The sequence below is a fragment of the Leguminivora glycinivorella genome, chromosome 27 (genome assembly GCF_023078275.1).
Source record: "Leguminivora glycinivorella isolate SPB_JAAS2020 chromosome 27, LegGlyc_1.1, whole genome shotgun sequence".
Classification (NCBI taxonomy): Eukaryota; Metazoa; Arthropoda; class Insecta; order Lepidoptera; family Tortricidae; genus Leguminivora; species Leguminivora glycinivorella.
Window position 1 is genome coordinate 4264627 of NC_062997.1, and position 19746 is coordinate 4284372.

General features: G+C 38.2%; 1 protein-coding gene across 1 annotated transcript in view; it reads left to right on the forward strand.

Moving 5' to 3' along the window:
* The window catches only part of LOC125240231 (fibroin heavy chain-like), an 86048-nt gene that overhangs the window by 62366 nt on the left and 3936 nt on the right, over positions 1-19746 (forward strand). The window contains 9 exon segments of the mRNA XM_048148057.1: positions 253-337; positions 1028-1163; positions 2073-2272; positions 2780-3027; positions 3318-3632; positions 4604-4709; positions 5025-5076; positions 6290-6415; positions 7786-7946. Of these exon segments, the coding sequence (XP_048004014.1) occupies positions 253-337; positions 1028-1163; positions 2073-2272; positions 2780-3027; positions 3318-3632; positions 4604-4709; positions 5025-5076; positions 6290-6415; positions 7786-7946 (1429 nt within the window).

The window sequence follows — 19746 nt, forward strand, 5'->3', positions numbered from 1 at the left end:
ATAATTCTTATTAGATTGTGTCTTCAATGCATGCATGCGTTCTAGGCACAATAGTACATTGCGCAACAAGGGAGGTAAGGGGGACATTAAAGACGCGTGTTATTATTCACGACTGCCGCAGGCACTAAATAATGTACTATTATTGAATGAAATCAGATTGCCAAAAACACTTTTTGACTCAGAGTAACGACTCATAGGAAAGAAAAGACGAAAGCATCTCCACTTGTACTGAATTCGAAATTCCTCCAACAGGACTGCAAGGACCTTGAAACCGGTCGCGTAGGAAAGTGCTGCCGTGATCCCTTCTACACTGACCCGTGGCCCGTCAACCAACTTGGTAAGTACTTCTTAACCCTACTCCCTTATTCATAAAACTGTTTTGTCCCTTTCTGTCATGTTGACTTACGTGTTTGTGAGAAGGGGACAAAACGCTACAACTAATCAGTTCAGTAACTTTTGTGTGGATAAGGGGGTTAGTATCCCACTGCTCCACATGTGAGAAACCCGAATGTTGGGACTAAAGCTAGGCAGAGAGAGAGAGAGAGAGAGAGAGAGAGAGAGAGAGAGAGATGGGGGGGGGAGTCCCACTGTTGGGTAAAAACCTTCTTTCGTGTTCACCTCTCGGCCTTGTCGATAGCATTTTCCCACCATCCTTTTGATCTGCATCTGCCCTCCACTTTCACCAGCTCAAAATGGATGGAATCCACGGAACACCAGTAACCTTTTACGTATTCTAAAATTTAGTGTTTTCTATTCTTTCAGTTTTTTGTTACTTTCTAGTTTTGATGATTTGAGTGGACGCTAACATTTATTACAAAAAAAAATACCGTTCTATCACCAATCACCATGGATGATTTGTGCAACGATGCCAAATTTTACCTTTCTAGAATTACCGGTTACAGACTATGGAGCTACCTGTAGCCCTACAGGTGGACAGAGCGAAACTAAGGGTTTCTAAGCAGTCGACTTAATTAAAAACATCTCTATCCTTTCTTTGACCCTTAACTTACTATTTAATTCTGTACAGGTAAATGGGTGCCCAATACCTTCGGTGGAAACGATGGCAAATACACCCCTGACAGCAGAGGTTCTCCCAGCATTAATCGCCCAGGTGTCACCGCTAGGCCTCCAATCACTGGATCCACCCTTTTGAACAACTTCAGGTAAGATTACAAAGAACAACCACATGCTGAATGTCTTGTAGTATTGGTATTGGGTTAGATACTAGTAGTACTATTTGGGATAGATAATCTGGACATCAGAGGCCCAGTATTGGTCGACCAGCCGTCACCGTCAGCCCTTTATCACTGGCTTTACTCTTCTGAACAACTTCAGGTAAGACTGCTGACTGTAGTATTGGTTAGGTACTAAGTAAGATAGGTAATGTAGACATCAGAGGCTTGCCCGGCATGAATCGCCCAGTCATCACCACCAGTGAGTTATTTCACCAAAGTGACATTGACATTGACTCTGACAAAGACAATTTATGCCTATTTCTGGGCTGATAAGTAACGTTGTTCCTCAGCGCCAATGTTTCCTCGTTGAAGAGGCAGAAGTGTCACTGTCAGGTGACAATTGTCTTTATTGTGAAAGGCCCTCTTGTTACTGGCCCTACAACAACAACTTCAGGTAACAATACAATGAACAGTCACTGATATTCTTCGAGTTTTCAATACAAACGAACCTTCTGTGGCATCGTAGCTCCCGAACGGATGAACCGATTTTGATTTCTTTTTTGTTTGATAGCTGAATTAGTCGGGAGTGTTCTTAGCCACGTTTTATGAAAATCAGTCTACTATGTCGGGGTTTTTTTTTCAAATTTTTGATTTTGTGGTTAGGTTTTTATTGTACAGGGTGGCTAGCCGAATGGCACAATCGCTCACGAAACGCTCACGAAACGAAGCGCTAGTAGATATCTATCTCTATCGCGCTTGCGTATTGGCGCGACAGAGCCAGCGGCGTATCGCTTTCGTTTGGCGTCGGAGAAATGCCATTCGGCTACGGGGCCTGATACTTTTATAAGTGTTATTACTTATAAAAGTATCAGAGATAACCAAGTCCCTTCTCAACAGGTCAACCACCAAGCCAACGCCCACCTTCGGGCCTAACCAAGTGACCCCCGGCTACCCCTCCGTCACTCAAACCTCGTACGTCAAGGGCGGCCAAAGTCAATACGAGATCCGCGGCCAAGGTCAGGGTAGTCAAGTCGGCCAAGGACAGGTTGGGTTCGGCGGTCAGGGACAGATTGCTACTGGAGGTCAGGGATCAGCTGGTAAGTGTTTATACATTTATTGCAAGCTTAACACTTCTGTGGGACTGCTTCAAATCGGGATTTTCAGAATGTAAATTAGTTTTCATAGTTATTGATGTTTGGGATTAGTTGTCAAAGCGGACCCCAGGCTCTCATGAGCCGTGGCTAATGCCGGGATAACGCAAGGATGATGATGAGTGATTGAGAAATAATTATTTCATATAAATATGTACTTGTTTGATTCCAAAATTCTGTGATATTCGTTGTGTTCAAAATTTCTGCATAGATTTATAGACAGGCATAAAGTCAGCCCAAGATAAGTTTGCAACGATTTTGATAGCCCTGCCTCTGTCAGGGTTAAGTATACGTCATCATTTCATCAAAGTTTGACGTTTAAAATTATAGTTGCACCGGTGAGGCTGTAAAAATTGTTGCAAACTTACCTTGGGTTGATGATATCACTATAATTTTCATTTCGTTTGAATGTTCGACATTCGACATCAACTTCAAATACATTTCTTCCTCCAGGGCAATTCAACTCCCAATCACAGTTCTCCAGCAACTCATTCACTCAAACCCAGCGCGGTCAAGGTCAAGCCGTGACCACCGGTCAAGGTCTAGGTGTACAGCAAGGCCAAGGTCAACTGGTCACGCAAGGCCAAGGTCAACTGGTCACACAAGGACAAGGACAACTGGTACATCAAGGGCAAGGAGTGTACGCCCAGGGCGGTAGAGGGCAGGTCGGATTCGGATCGCAAGTGTCTGTACAGGAACAGGTAAGTTTATTGATTACATACCCCAAAAATGTACATTAGATATTTAGATGGTATTTGTATTTAATGCATACTTGCAAAGTGCGTAAAATAGAGATCTAGGCTCTCCAAGGGATAGGTATCGCACGAGTGACTAAAAATAAACTTACGATAGTTTTTATTTAAGTACAACAAAAGCACGTCTGTTAAATTACCATTCAAACTAGCAGAAATTCACCATATCTTTTAGCTGGAACTTTAAAATCCAGTTTCTCACATTTTGGAGCCAAATGTATCAAAAACAATTTTGCCAGCAGGCCGCTTTCAACTCAAGAGACCAAAGCATCGCCCAAAGCCAACAAACGAACCGCGGCAACGCCATCGTCTCCGGCCAAGGTCAAGCGGTCAGCCAAGGGTTTGGCCAAGGGGTCAGCCAAGGGTTTGGCCAAGGGGTCAGCCAAGGGTTTGGCCAAGGGGTCAGCCAAGGATTCGGCCAAGGTGTTCGACAAGGCGCTGGCTTCTCAGTGAGCCAGGGAGGTGGATTCAATGTGGAGAATGATTACTCTGAGTCGGCTTCTAGAGTGTTCTTGAGCAGATATAGCGCGGGAGGACAGTGTGGATTATTCAATGTAAGTATTTCTATTGTTTGTGTAAACATTAATAAAAATATCATCAAAAATTTAAGTCGGAGGTCGGACCAAGCTAACTATGCACGGCATTTGCACTTGAAATTAAAAAAATGTGGCAATGTCAAATTTCTGTCTCTTTAGTCACCAGCAATATTTTATGAGGTCATTCTGATATTTTTTACTATGAGCACAACCCTGAAGTTACAAGAAAATGGCTATTTCACGAATTTAGGTTGAACGTTGGCATTTTTTACGGGTGAGTATTTTTTTGCCAAGCAAGTGTTTAAACGTTAAACTTATATCAAATTATAGTGTGTGCTTTCCATATAAATCCCTGCCAACATCATGGCCTGACTTCCACCATCTTGTTTTGCAATATCCATAACTATAAAATATTGAGTCATTTAAAAGATGATTTATATCATTGAATTTAAATTGGTAAAAACAGTGATTTATCTAAACTTGCTTGTTACTCAATAATTTATTACTATCACGACTGAAGGTCATTCAGATACGAAAGGTCCAATGTCTCAACCGGTAGCCTGGTTGGAACTTCAAAAAATTAGCTATATGTACGATATGTCTATGTCTATGTCTATGTCTATATGGATACGATATGTGTATCAAATCTAAAGAGACGTTATTTGAGGCAAAAATGACAGTTCTGAAACGGATTCAGATTTCGGAGTTCTGATTCGGATTTTAAACATAAAAGCTACCCCTCGAGGGTTGAGGTGACAAGATATTGGCAAAAATATTATTTAGTTTAGAACATATGTTCACACGATAAGAAGAACATAAATCAGATAAAATCGATGAAGAATCTACTTATTAATTTTTAAACCTCATAAGTCAGGTTACCTTGCGAGTCTGATTTTTTGTACGGAAGAAAAGTCGTTGTAAGTCGTGTAACACTCCCTTCATTTATTTACATTCTTCCTTCAATTTCTGACATAACTTCTCCCCACCAGGGTCAGAAACCTTATGGAAATCGCAACGAGAACGAAGTTGACTTCGCCGAGATCCCCTGGCAGGCTATGGTGCTCCTCCAGACGAACAAGAGCCTGTTGTGTGGTGGTGTCATTACTAGGCCGATGTTGTTGTCACCTCCGCTTCTTGCGTTGATGGGTAAGTCTTAAACTATGACAGAACTTTTGAAAAAAAAAATCGATTCATAAAACAAAGAAGACGCTCAAATGTCGTTAGAAAAACCCACTTGGCAGACTATGGTCCAATAACAAACAAACAGGAGCCATGTCATTGTTGTCTTCTCCGCGTCTTATGTTGATGGTTAAGTGAACAATTGAATATGCCAGTGAATATGCCAGTGACAAAAGAGACCCTGGCAAACTATGGTGCTCCTCCAGACGAACAGGAGCCTGTTGTGTGGAGGTGTCATTACCGGGCCTGACGTTGTTGTCACCTCCGCTTCTTGCGTTGATGGGTAAGTTAGAACACACAGATTATCCCTGATTCCATCAATAGTTTTTTAAACAGAACAGACTTATATTTGACCGGGATTGATATATTTGATCATGATGTCTTCGTCAGTTTTCCGTGATCATGCTGCGTCGAAATATCGGGAGCTCGATAAAAATCAAAAAGGTAATCACGGTCTATATGTCGGTCAATATAAGTCTAATGAAAATAACCGTGAATCATTCAAAACTCTTAAACAGAACAGATCATCTTTATTTGCTTGATGTTGACACATTTGAGTCTTTTAATGATTGGTCAAACTAAACGGTAAGATATTGGGCCTAGCAAGAGTTGTTTAGACCTCAGACAGGCTATATGGTGCTCAAAACATAAGAATACGAGTTTTCAAAATCGCTGAACAGTTTAAAAAGTACAAGTCTACGACTTATCTTACAAGTCTGATCGTCGAATAATACTTAGATACCCAGAGATAAATACAATACAAGTCTACGACTTATCTTAAAAGTCTGATGGCCGATTTTTGAGTCTCACGCGTTCGAATTCCGAAAATTGTCACCGAAAATAATAAGCGAGTCACACTTGTCAACCGGTATTTTACTGACTAAATCCCGTATGCGAGATTCAAAAATCGCCCTCCTGATCGTCGAATAATACCACAGAATATATAATAGTACATAATACTTAGATACCCAGAAACAAATACATCGTAAGAAGTGTAGTGAAAACTTATTACAACATCAAATAAGTGGGCCAACTTTCGTCAGCCGTTTAGCGACATTCCCGTAGACAATGTGTCATTAGATATGGGTAGATAATGATGGGTGCGTCAAGGTGTCAAATTAATGTCAATGTTAGGAATTCGCGAATTGATGCTGTTAAGGATCTTGTTAGGCATTGTTTTTACCTTTTCACAGACAATTTACCATAAAATGGTTAGGTATCAACATATAGGAATAAGTACCTAAGGGAAGAGTTGTAACTCCATACATCAGTAAATGCGGGTTATTTGTATAGGCATAGTTAAGTGACATCTAGCGACAATCACGCGTCAATCAGTACGCGTCTTACATCTCCCTTGGAACCGCATTTCACCCCATTAGAAGGTGAATTTTGAAAAATCAGTGGTTTCGGCTGTGCGTTGCTATGTCAGTCAGTCAGTCCATCAGTTTCTTCTTTTATATATTTGATGATTCTAACTTGTATCCTTTCTTCAACAGTCTCCAAGCCAAGAATGTCCTCATCAAGGGAGGGGAATGGAAGCTTGGAATAGATGAGGAGCCCCTTCCCTTCCAGATCGTCCAGGTTAAGAATATCCTGCGTCACCCCTACTACAAGCGAGGAAGGTAAGATATCTAGAGCAGAGCCCAACTGGGGTAGTTCGAGTACCTCCGCCTTACAGAAGACCGCAGCCAAATAGCACTAGACCCTACTCATAGTGTTGTGTTCCTGCCGGTGAATAAGGCTGCCAGAGCTCAACGAGGGTGCGGTGTGCTGATGACGGGAGGACTTACGGTACTAACTTGTTCCGTCTATTGTCCTTTGAGTCGTCGGCAACCCGAACCCTCCTTAGAACTTGTACACTCCTTTTTAGGGTTCCGTAGTCAACTAGGAACCCTTATAGTTTCGCCATGTCTGTCTGTCCGTCCGTCCGTCCGTCCGTCCGTCCGTCCGTCCGTCCGTCCGTCCGTCCGTCCGTCCGTCCGTCCGTCCGTCCGTCCGCGGATAATCTCAGTAACCGTAAGCACTAGAAAGCTGAAATTTGGTACAAGTATGTATATCAATCACGCCAACAAAGTGCAAAAATAAAAAATGGAAAAAAATGTTTTATTAGGGTACTCCCCCTACATGTAAAGTGGGGGCTGATTTTTTTTTTCATTTCAACCCCAACGTGTGATATATTGTTGGATAGGTATTTAAAAATGAATAAGGGTTTACTAAGATTGTTTTTTGATAATATTAATATTTTCGGAAATAATCGCTCCTAAAGGAAAAAAAGTGCGTCCCCCCCCTCTAACTTTTGAACCATATGTTTAAAAAATATGAAAAAAATCACAAAAGTAGAACTTTATAAACACTTTCTAGGAAAATTGTTTTGAACTTGATAGGTTCAGTAGTTTTTGAGAAAAATACGGAAAACTACGGAACCCTACACTGAGCGTGGCCCGACACGCTCTTGGCCGGTTTTGCTGTGTACTTAACACAACAAAAGGGAATGCACAAGTTTCTAATGGGGTGGCAACGCGCATGTGACACTGTTTGAGTTTCAGGCGTCCATAGGTTACGGTGACCGCTTTACATCAGGCGGGCCGTATGCGTGTTTGCCATCGACGTAGTATAAAAAAAAACTCACTTTTGAGGCCGGTCTACATGGCCTGAAAAAATCATAACGATTGCACGGAGTTGCCTAAAATTTAGCTGTCCGCACACATTTTGATTTTATCAGGTTATGAATTCCTCAGATTGATACTTATGACTGTGTAAAGCCGTCCTAACATGAATCTTTTTTCGCAAAAATGCCCATTTAGCAATTAATTGTCAGTACATTTCAATCAGGATTTCAACACGCCAGGACAAAGCATTTTTAGCGAGTCATCATTGTCTGATGTGATCAGAAAATTTAATCACAAAATTCCCGTGTTGACTGGCCTTCAGAGGCAGTCGGTGAAGTCTCGATCTCAATGTACAACAGTCTAAACCGTCAATGTCCTTGCAGCCTCCTGAACGACGCTGCCATCCTGGTACTCTCAGAGAACCTGCGATTCGCGAAGAACATCTACCCGATCTGCTTGCCTAGTGCTCAGGACACGCTGGATGCGTTCTACAACGGTGCTGGAGAGTGCATTGTCACTGGGTGGGGCAAGCAGGTGTTGCAAGGTAAGGTTTACTTTTATTTATTTACCTAAAACAAATAAGTTTTTTTGTAAAAAAATCATTTTTGACACAAGCTTTTATCGCCGAATGTACCTTTCTTTCAACAGTTATGGTCTCCGAGACGTTTCTAAAAAACCCTTACTCGATGGGATACGACGTTTCATGACGGGTTCCTATAACCACCTTTCTGCTCCATCATCAGATCAGCTCCATGATACAATAATAGTGTCAAATTTAGCTTCTACGTTTTGACGCACACTAACACACTAACAAGGCAAGTTGAATGGAAAAGCTAGTAAATATGGACGTTATCAGTGACACGCGATTTTAGGCTGATAATCAGTCTATATGATACATCGAATTTATGATACTTCGGACAAATATTAGATGTAAAGTACAATACAATACAATACAATACAAATATTCTTTATTGTTCACCAATATACGAGTAACAAGATTACATCACATAATTTTAATTAACTATGGTAGACAACAGGCGGTCTTATCGCTAAAGAGCGATCTCTTCCAGACAACCTTAAAAACAAAGTACCTACGTTTAGTTAATGTTTTAGAAAGGGACAAACATGTGACAGGGTCACATATGACGTTTTTGAAGTTCCTTCTCGTTGATAGTCGCCGAATATCAAAGAAATCACTACCCTAGGATCGTTTTATAATTTTGTCAATCTTTTTTTTTAACCCCCGACGCAAAAACGACGGGATGTTATAAGTTTGACGTGTCTATCTGTCTGTGGCACCGCAACTCCCGAACGGATGAACCGATTTTGATTTTTTTTTTGTTTAATTGCTGAATTAGTCGGGAGTGTTCTTAGCCATGTTTCATGAAAATCGGTCGGTCGGTCGGTTTTTTCAAAATTTTAATTTTGTGATTATTTAATGAAATGTAAGATAAGAAACGATAAAGACGGACTGACGTCTCTGTAGTTTGTATACCAACTGCACATTGACCAGGCATTTGGCATATACAAAGCCAGTTTGTCCCCCAACGCGGTTTTGCTCATATATGTTTTTGGCATATATCTCATCTGCCACAGATACTATTACAAATGACAAATGATTAATGATAGCGCGCGTCATTTATCGTCATTACATAATTTATGTCACGTTCGACACGACAAGCGGTAACGAGGCCGCAGGTTACGGGTTAAGCGACAAATTGGCACCAGGGGGTTTTATGTAATCGTATTTAGGTTAATAGGTTTACATAGAGGACAGGGTTAAGCGAAAAACTACATATTAGTATTTTATACAATCGTGATATAATACAAAGCTTTTCAGTCGAGTACCATATTTAGGCCACGAAGCTTGCTGAGTGGCCTAATAGTACGGTACGAGAGTGAAAAGCTTAATTATATCACTATTGTATACAATACTTTTTCTATGAGTCATCATCTTCATCATCAATGGACGAAAAATATCATCATTCAAGTTAAAATGAATGTTAATGGCAACCAATTGTTTGTAATAACCGTCTGTGATTGGTCGATAACGCGATAGATAAAAAAAATGTGTTTCAGATGCAGAAAAATTTGCTAAGTATCGAAAATTGGTATAGAACTTGTATGAAGTTCTATTTTTGAATTTTTTTCAGTTAACTAAAGTGAAGTGTAATGAAATATTATAGTTGACTAAGTGTCAAAGACTATCCAACACTGAAAAGTCAGCACTTATAGTTTAGTCTGTGGTGTCCTAATTGACAGATTAAAGTCGACGAGTAGAAAATAGTATTTTATGCAACAGGCGTTTAAAGGAGGTCAAAAAAAGACGAGTGGCGTGGCGTGGGTAACAATTTGAGCCGAACCATGAGTATTTTTTGACTCAGTTAAACACCGTTGCATACAATACTTTTTCTACGACGATGCACTTTAGTATTTTATGCAACTGGTGGTTAAAAGAGGTCAAAAAAGGTGAGTGGCGTGGGTAACAATTTGAGGCGAAGCCGAAAATTGTTAATAAAGACGCCACGAGCATTTTTTGACTCAGTTAAACACCGTTGCATACAATACTTTTTCTACGACCAAGCACTTATTTTGAAAGAAAATTATAAATTCAACAAATACCTACTTTCAGTCATCTTAGTTATCTAGGTGGACCGTCTACCATTTTGAATATGCAGTTTGAGTGCAAACATGAAAATAAAACTGTCTATGGTATGGTTCTTTGAAGCCTGGCCACTAAGACGAATCGAGCCGAGTTGAATCGAGTTCTATACATTTGAATGCGATTCGACGCGTCGCCAATGAACGCAGCAGAAAACGAAGGAGTCTCGACTCTGCGAATTGGTTTGTTAAGTTGGTAGCAATGTATTTACTAAACTGTAAAACAGCTATATCGTGCGACTGCTACTAAATGTTTTCAGGGTATAGACTAGATAGACTTGTCCTGACATCTTTTATGTAGGGTTTTAAAGTTCTATGCACGACCTTGTAACTCACGAATAACAGTACGGGAGTAGAAAAAGTTTTTAATAGTTTTCTTTTTCTTGAAATTCACACTGTTTCCTGTATTTAGACGCAAAGGTTTGCACTGTCAGCTCAGCTGCCCAAAGCCTCCCCGCGCACGCGCGCATTATCGTTACCTATAACAATGCGTTGCCATAGTTACAGAGCCAAACAATGCGTTTTCAGTTTTTTTCGATACCGCGCGTATGCGCGAAAGCCGGACGCTGGCAATAGAAACAAAGCAAAAAAATGACGAATCAGTTCGGTATCTTTATCATGCTTTTCATACATGTAGATGCAAAGCGTAATATTATTATTTTTAAACAAAAACATTATTTGATTATGATACAGAAAAAAAACAAGAACTCGAATGTCTAAATATATCGATCAGTCATTATTGACAAATGAAATCGTATTGACATCAAATATGTCATTCAATATGAAAAACAGGAAAAAGATTTTTGTTGCAAAAAAGTTAAATAGGTATCAGTCGTGCAAAACAATACTCGTATTTTAATATTATCAAAGACTTATGTAACTCCGTATAGACGGATAAAGTCTAAGAAAAAAACGTACCTCAAAGCCCTACAGAAAAAGGTACAGTGGCCTAGATGATGTTGCCTTTTTGTAACGCTCGGCTAGACGGCGCTAACGTTAATATTTGTCATTTCAACACAAATATCATGCTAACAATATGTGCCAAATTGTCAAAACTGAGGTTCAAAAGTTTTAAGCTTTTGTCGAGAGATGGCAGTCTATGTGTGATTACACATTTTACTTTGACAGTAACTCTCTATAATACTCCTTTTGATATTATTGTTAAGGAACTCTGATATAGCCTTATGTCAAAAATAATAATAAAAATTAATAAATATTGGACATACACACACAAATTGATTATCTACTTTATAACACTTTGTAAACTATGCAAATATTGTAACTTAAACAAAAACATTAGGAAACTTAAAACAAATTTACGAAGTATTGTTTTAAAATATTTCAGCATGTGCAATTTTTAAAATAATGGTCCTATAATTCACGATCTATCATCACATATGAATTTATAGATAATAAACAGCTACCAGTGTTGAGGATGGCATAATGTTAAGCAATCGACATATACATAAGCATATGATGCATATTCTATATGTTGGAGACCGGTTAGGTGCTGTAGTGGCAGCAAAAAAGTTTATGCGGGTAAATATTGACTATTTGTATTAAGAACAAACTATTGACGTATTGATTGTATTTAGATTTATGTCGTATGTTGGTCACCTCAACATAGACCTTGTTGAGCTTACTGTGTGACTTGCTCATTTTGTGTGATTGTCCTATAATATTAATATTTATTTGTTTTCTTTTACAATCAAGATTTTGATGCCAATGATTTTTAACACCCGACGCAAAAACGACGTTTGACGTGTCTGTCTGTGTGTGTGTCTGTCTGTGGCATCGTAGCTCCCGAACGGATGAACCGATTTGGATTTAGTTTTTTTTTTCTAAAAGCTGAGTAAGTCGGAAGTGTTCTTAGCCATGTTTCATGAAAATCGGTCTACTATGTCGCGGTCGGGGGTTTTATCAAAATTTTAATTTTTAAGTGAAATTATAATCTTTTTATATAGAGATATACTTACTATTAGTATATTAGTATTTTCACAAAGTAAACTGTTAAATATAAGTTCTTAAATCGATTAAGAAATATTGCAAAATTTTATGGGGAAATATTGCCAAATAAATGTTTAATTAAGTAAAAAAAAAATACTACAGTAAAATTAAACTAAAACACATATCTAAAACGTAGAATAAATTAAACATGGCTGATACGTAAATACTAAATAGATCAAGATATAATAAATCAAACACATATATATTTAAAAAAAAAAAAACTTAAGTAACATTGCATAGCCTGCACAGATTTGTCAAATCTCAACTTTTATGATATAAATGACACGATCCATAACAGCCATAACATTTTTGTTCAAATGTCTGAAATGGGACAGTAGTTATTTGTTTTACAAGGGGGCAAAGTTGTTGTTTAACCGCACGTGCCAATATTGAAGCCCGAGCAAGCGAAAGATTCCAATATTGTACCGTGAGCGTAGCGAGTGGTTCTAAAAGTGGAAACTTGAGCGTTGTGACTTGTGAGGGTTTCTAGGCACGAAGGTTAAACAAACTTTGCCGTCGAGTGAAACACAAAATTTTTCACCACACCAACACGAACAAAATACTGACTATAAAACATCAAACTAAATCAAATCTATCAATTTGTTCAATATTTATAATTCAAAATCATCATTTACAGGCAAAATCTATCAGTCAACTTAAGACATTGAGACAAATGATGTCTCGCTACGCTCGCGGTTCAATATTGGAATCTTTCGCTTGCTCGGGTAACAATATTGGCACGAGCGATTAAACAACAACTTTGCCCCCTTGTAAAACAAATAACTATAATAAAATTCTTATAGTTCACACACCATCTTGTGTCATGTTGTTTAGTCCAACCCACGGCTTGACATTGTCCCGTCGAAGGCCAGGACGAATGTCTATGTTATCGCAAAATTAACATACAAACGTCTCGCATACATTAACTTTAAATCACGTAATAGCTTGAAAAAAATGTGATTTTCCTTGATAACTTTACATATAAATCGGTTCTGAAGGCACAATGATATAACAAGGCAGTCTCATTGTGATTCTATCGGAGTTTTGAGATCAGTCTTAACAACTTAGTATGTAGGTATTCAGATTGTAAAAAAAACTGTTAGTTTAACAGCAGATAAAAAAGATATCAAGAATCAGCTGACACATGTGCTATTTTTAACCCCCGACGCAAAAACGACGGGGTGTTATAATTTAACGTGTCTGTCTGTCTGTCTGTCTGTCTGTCTGTCTGTCTGTCTGTCTGTCTGTCTGTCTGTATGTTTGTCTGTCTGTCTGTTTCATGAAAATCGGTCTACTATGTCGCAGGCGGAGGATTTTTCAAAATTTTAATCACCAAAGGGTTTAGGTTCGATTCCCAAAAATAATCAGTCTTAAAGCATTTGCTACGCAAATAGAAGTACATTTTTTTTTTCTCAATCTCTTTATGACAAGGGACATAATCAGGTCAATAAGTTTCCTTTTAATCATTTTTTTTACGCCATCTCAAGGTTCAACGAACCCATTAGATAATATTTGTGGTGTTCCATGTCTAAAGGGGTTACTAGGCTTTAGTGCAAGACGGACGTTTTCATCTGAAAATACGTCAGATATTCGTCCTTAAATGGAACGTAAATGAAGCTTAAGAACATGGCGTGGAACTACGGTTCATACTGTTTTTCGTTCAATTTTGATTGTAACTTATTGGAATGGAATATATAAATTCCATTCAATTTATTCATATAACCCGGCAACCTTTAAACCAAAAGTGAGCAGGCATCTTCTGGGCAAGCTCACTTCATCGTAGGCCACGTCTTTGCCTTTGACTAGTCTGTGGCCAGAGCCATTTATAATTTTAAAAAAAATTCGTTATTTACCCCATAATAGGTATTTAATTATTTTTGGATATTTTCCCCGCATGCTGACCGTACGCCTTAGCATTGACCCAGAAGCGCCCGCGCACAATTTGCGCGCTTTCCTTTTCGGATGTATCGCTTTCGTCGCTCGCAATTATCTGAACCGGGGAATACCGATGTGTTGTTCACCTTTATATTAAACTAGCTTTTGCCCACGGCTCCCCTCGCGTAAGAAAGAGACAAAAAGTAGCCTATGTCACTCTCCATCCCTTCAACTATCTCCACCTAAAAAATCACGTCAATTCGTCGCTCCGTTTTGCCGTGAAAGACGGACAAACAAACAAATACACACTTTCCTTTCTTGGAGATAGTTGAAGAGATGGAAAGTGACATAGGCTACTTTTTGTCTCTTTCTAACCACCACCCCCACCCCCCACTTCCCTAAAATGGGGGCTGGAAGTTTGTATGGAGCATTCTGCCATTATCGAATTTAACGCGAACGAAGCCGCGGGAAAACGCTAGTATAATGCATATATATTTCGTGTTTATGTAAACAAGGCTCAACACACAATATTATTCGTTATATTTTTTATCCTTGGAAAAAATAAACGAAATTAAACCAACGTACGAGTACTTTGGTCTGACTCTAAATCTGTAAACAGGTGACGCGCGTTTCGCTAAATAGCACTAAAACAACAATTTTCTTAGATGTAAACAATGTAGGCCAAACGTCGATTCAAATCAAGAGCAATCGAGAAAAAAATATAAGAAGGCTTTGAGGTCTGATCTGGTCTAGCGGGTAGAGACTCTAAGCCGCAGTCCTTGTTCAAATCCTGGTAAGGACATTTATTTGTAAATAGCACTCTGATAAGCACAGAGATAGTTATTTGCTTCTCAGAATTCTCAGTCAAGCTTTTTCTTCTCAAAAAAAAACAGATATTTTCTCTCTCGGTGCTAATCATTATTTATTTATTCTGAGTGAAGGCCAATAGTCCAAAATAATAAAATAAATACCAAAGGGAAATATTGCCAAAAATGTGTCAAAAAAAGTAGAATATTAGAATGAGACTGTATATTTTTATTTAACTGTAGTTTTAACTGAATTGGAAAATCGAATGGTAAAAAAACGATATTTTCCAATGTTAAAGACCCTCGCATTCTCTTGGTGCTAATCAACGCCGAATATTTATTCTGAGTAAAGGCCCAATCGTGGCAAAATAATAAAAATAAATGCCAAAGGGAAATATTGCCAAATGAGAAAAGATTTTTTTTACATTTCAACGTGTGTAAAAAAGGTAGAATAAATATTAAATGCGACTGTTATAATAAAATCGATGTGTATGTAATTAACTGTAGTTTTAACTGGCTTGGAAAATCGAATGGTAAAAAAAAACGATATTTTCCGATGTTAAAGACCCTCGCATTCCTCTTGGTGCTAATCAGCGCCGAATATTTATTCTGAGTAAAGGCCAATCGTGGCAATGTTGACTTGAACACGTTTGCGTTTCATAATCGCCAAAACGCTTAGTCAAATATGCTTGGGAATCCCAGTAGCAACTCAGAGATATTGACAATAATAGTTATTTGTTATACAAGGGGGCAAAGTTGTATTTTAACGCCGAGTGTGGAATTGAAAAACGAGCAAGTAAAAGGATTCTATAGTTGAACCACGAGCGAAGCGAGTGACAAAGAATCCTGAACTTGCGATTTTCATGAAACATGGAAGTAAAAACATTTGCACTCGAGTGTAACACAAAACTTTCCCCTCACTATAAAAACTACAAGGCAAAAAATGCCTTTATCACTGCTTCCAGTAGTTCCACGGTGGTAAATCATCTTTATTACTAGATTCACCTACTTTTATTAATTTTAAAGCAGTTAATTTGACGTTATTCAAGGTCAAATTACTTTACCCACTAGTGGATAAAATGCGTTTTTACCCGCTGGTATTAAAGGACAAAACACGTGTTTCCGAGCTAGTGAGGGGAAAAATATAAAACATGAATATATTAAAACTAGCCCGCGATTTCGATCGCGTTAAATTCGAAAATTGCTGAAAATCCATACAAACTCCCACCCCCCATTTTAAGGAATTGGGGGGTTAGAAACAAATTTAAAGTAACTTATACCTATCACTCTCCACCCCTTCAACTATCTCCACTTAAAAAATCACGCCAATACGTCGCTCCGTTTTGCCGTTAAAAACGGACAAACAAACAGACACACTTTCCCATTTATAATAATAGTGTGGACTAGTTGGGACTCCTAGCTTCGCATATAACCTTCCTCTTGAATCAGTCTATCTATTAAAAACGCATCAAAATCCGTTCCGCAGTTTTGAAGATCTAAGCATACATAGACAGACAGCTCGAAGCGGTATTGTTTTATAGAGGTACTATGCAATAACAAACCTCCATGATATAAATATATTTCTAATTATACTATCTATGTCTCACTAAAATATCTATCTATTTATTTCTGGCAATATTTCCGGCAGAAAATATTAAGCAACTAGACTGTAACCACTGTTGATTTTGTTCAAAAGGTTACCAGCTTAGCATTTACTCAACTTGACAACATTTATAGCTAAACAGCAATTGTTATTAAACATGCAAAATAATTTCTGGAAATTACATAAGTAGCAAAATAAGGTATGTATTAAAACGTCTCGTGTATATAGTCATAAACATATAAAACTAACTCGCAAACACACCAATTAATTTATATTCATTAGTCTTTTACGAACTGACCCGAGACTTGAACCCGCGACCTCTGTTGAAAAACCATATTAACATAGAAATCCCACTTTGACATTTAGGATAAAAGTATTTTACAACCAGTACAGGTTAAAATGTAAGTAGACTTTAGGTGATATCTTATATATCGGAACGCCTGAGGTGTTCAAAATATCTCAACACGTGCTCTAGCGCTTGACAGTAGAGACGTGCTCAAGTATTTATGAGCACATTGGTCTCTCCGATACACAAGTAGGTAATCATGCACATAATGCCTATGAAATTATGACGTTTAAAAATACACTTCATGATTTAAAAAAATAAAAAAAATATATCGGAGACACCTTACACGGATCAACTTAGCCCCAAACTAAGCATAGCTTGTATTATGGGTGCTAAGCGACGATATACATACTTAAATAAATAAATACATACCTATATACATAGAAAACATCCATGACTCAGGAACAAATAACTGTGCTCATCACACAAATAAATGCCCTTACCGGGATTCGAACCCACGACCGCGGCTTAGCAGGCAGGGTCACTACCGACTGAGCCAGACCGGTCGTCAACGACGTCAATCGACGTCGTCGATTTATTTTATCAAAGTTGCTGCGTCAAAACGTTGAAGCTAAATTTGACCCACTTCCCGGTTTCCGATTGTGTTGAAATTTTTAACACATATGTAAATTACGACAATGCAATATTATAGTATCATGGAGCTGATCTGATGATGGAGCTGATCTGATGATGGAGCATAAAGGTGGCCATAGGAACTCTGTAATGAAATGTCGTATCCCCATCGAGTAAGGGGTTTTTAGAAACGTATCGGAGACCAGTAGATGCCTGTTGAAAGAAAGGTACAGTCGGCGATAAAAGCTTGTGCCAAAAATGAGATTTTTACAAAAAAAACTTATTAAATACTTTTACAAAAAAATATGTAAAAATATTTTCCAATTGGCAATATTCCCCGATATGTCAAATCTGTATAATATTTGCATTAAATTGATATTAAACGTTGTAAAATTCAAGGATGAAATAACTAGTGACTCAAAAGTTGTTTCACACGAGGTTAAAGTCGTTTTCAAAATAAAACCATGATTTAATATATCTAATCATTTAATTTAATTGGTATTGGGTGTATTTAATTGCTTAGATGACATTATTTGAATAAAATGTTGTTTACTTACCTATTCATCTAAATTACATTGCAGACGTAGAAGTTGCAAAATTCAAATGTTGTCAATGCATTATGGTTGTAAATATGCTAATTTTTTAACGTGGTGTTTACTTTCAAAAAGAGATAGATATATTGCTAACTACTCTTTGTTATTATTTTTTTCTACTCTCGAACAAACAGTTCATCAGAATAACAATTCAATTCAATCATTTACAGGGTCGTGCATATTAAAACAATTTTTGGCGTCTATATTAAAACAATTTTTTTTTTATTATTATAAATGGGCTTACTCTTGACCACAGACTAGCCAAAGGCAAAGACGTGGCCTACGATGGAGTGAGCTCGCCCAGAAGATGCCTGTTCACTCTTGATTTGAAGGTTGCCGGGTTATATGAGTTCGACAATTTTCGGCTTCGCCTCAAAAACGCCACTAGTCTTTTTTGACCTCCTTTAAACGTCTGTTGCATAAAATACTATCCCCTTATTCATAAACGTTCACTAAAATTATCAAGCCAGTAAAGTTCGTTTGTCCCTTTCCGTATTGGTGTGATAGAAAGGGACAAACAAACTTTAACGGCTTTGAGGATTGTCAAAGTTCGACTATCCGAAGGCTGGGCCGGCAGAGTTTGACTACCTACCAGAGGCGCGAGGCGGTTGGTGCAAATTTCTGCTAGGCAACACTGAGCTAAAAGAAACCTACCTTAACATTAGGTACTTTACTAGTAATAAAATTTAGCCAAGCTGGTGGGAATCGGCTTCTATGAACCAGCCGCTGCTGTTACCTACTGACAGACAATCTAGACATGCGATAGCTTGTCAATCCAAGTTTTTAACCCCCGACGCAGTCTGTCTGTGTGTTTGTCTGTCTGTCTGTGTGTGTGTCTGTCTGTGGCATCGTAGCTCCCGAATGGATGAACCGATTTAGATTTAGTTTTTTTTGTCTGAAAGCTGAGTTAGTCGGGAGTGTGCTTAGCCATGTTTCATGAAAATCGGTCTACTATGTCGCGGTCGGGGGTTTTTTCAAAATTTTAATTTTGTGATGGTTATAATATTAGGTATACATGTTCGGAACGGTGTAAAAATGCCTCGACCTTGCTTATTATTTACAAACGACACGTTTAAGCGACCATTTGTAAATATTACTAGAAGTGAAGGTCTATAATTCTAATGAAACATGTATCATTATGAATTGATTAGTAAATGTCAAAGGATGTAAATATGAAACATTATTAATTTTAGCTCTGAGCACTTAGATGCCATTTTGCGTTCATTTAGATTTATTGGCAAAAAATCACACTAATTGCAATCACTAAATATTTTGCATTGACATTTTGAGGCATTGAAATGTAGGCTAGTTTCCTATACTTAAAATAAAATATTTTACGTAGTGCACGAAATAAATCACTACATAATTAGAAGAAAAATATGAACAGTAGTTATGTTCAAACATAATGTGTACTTAATAAGTCAAAGAGAATATAAAGTAAATGAATTGATCGAGAATACTTCCATATTAGCAAATCGTTTCGACAGTTCTTCAAAAGAAGCTGATTTGACAGAAACGTCTGCAATCGATGCCACTAGGTTTAGAATAAATTTAAAAGTGGAAAATGTCTGCCTTGGGTGAGACTTGAACTCACGGCCTCTGGATCGATACTCCAGCGCTCATCAGCGCTATCGATTCTACTTTTAAATATGTAGCTATGTATGTAATTTGCTGCTCAACGAGGGTGCGGGGTGCTGACGACGGGAGGACTTACGGAACACATTTGTTCCGTCTATTGTCCTTTGAGTCGTCGGCAACCCAAACCCTCCTTTGAACTTGTACACTCCGTTTTGCTGTGTAATTATACTTAACACAGCAAAGGGGAGTGTATTACAAGTTTCTAATGGGGTGGCAACGCGCATGTGACACTCTTTGAGTTG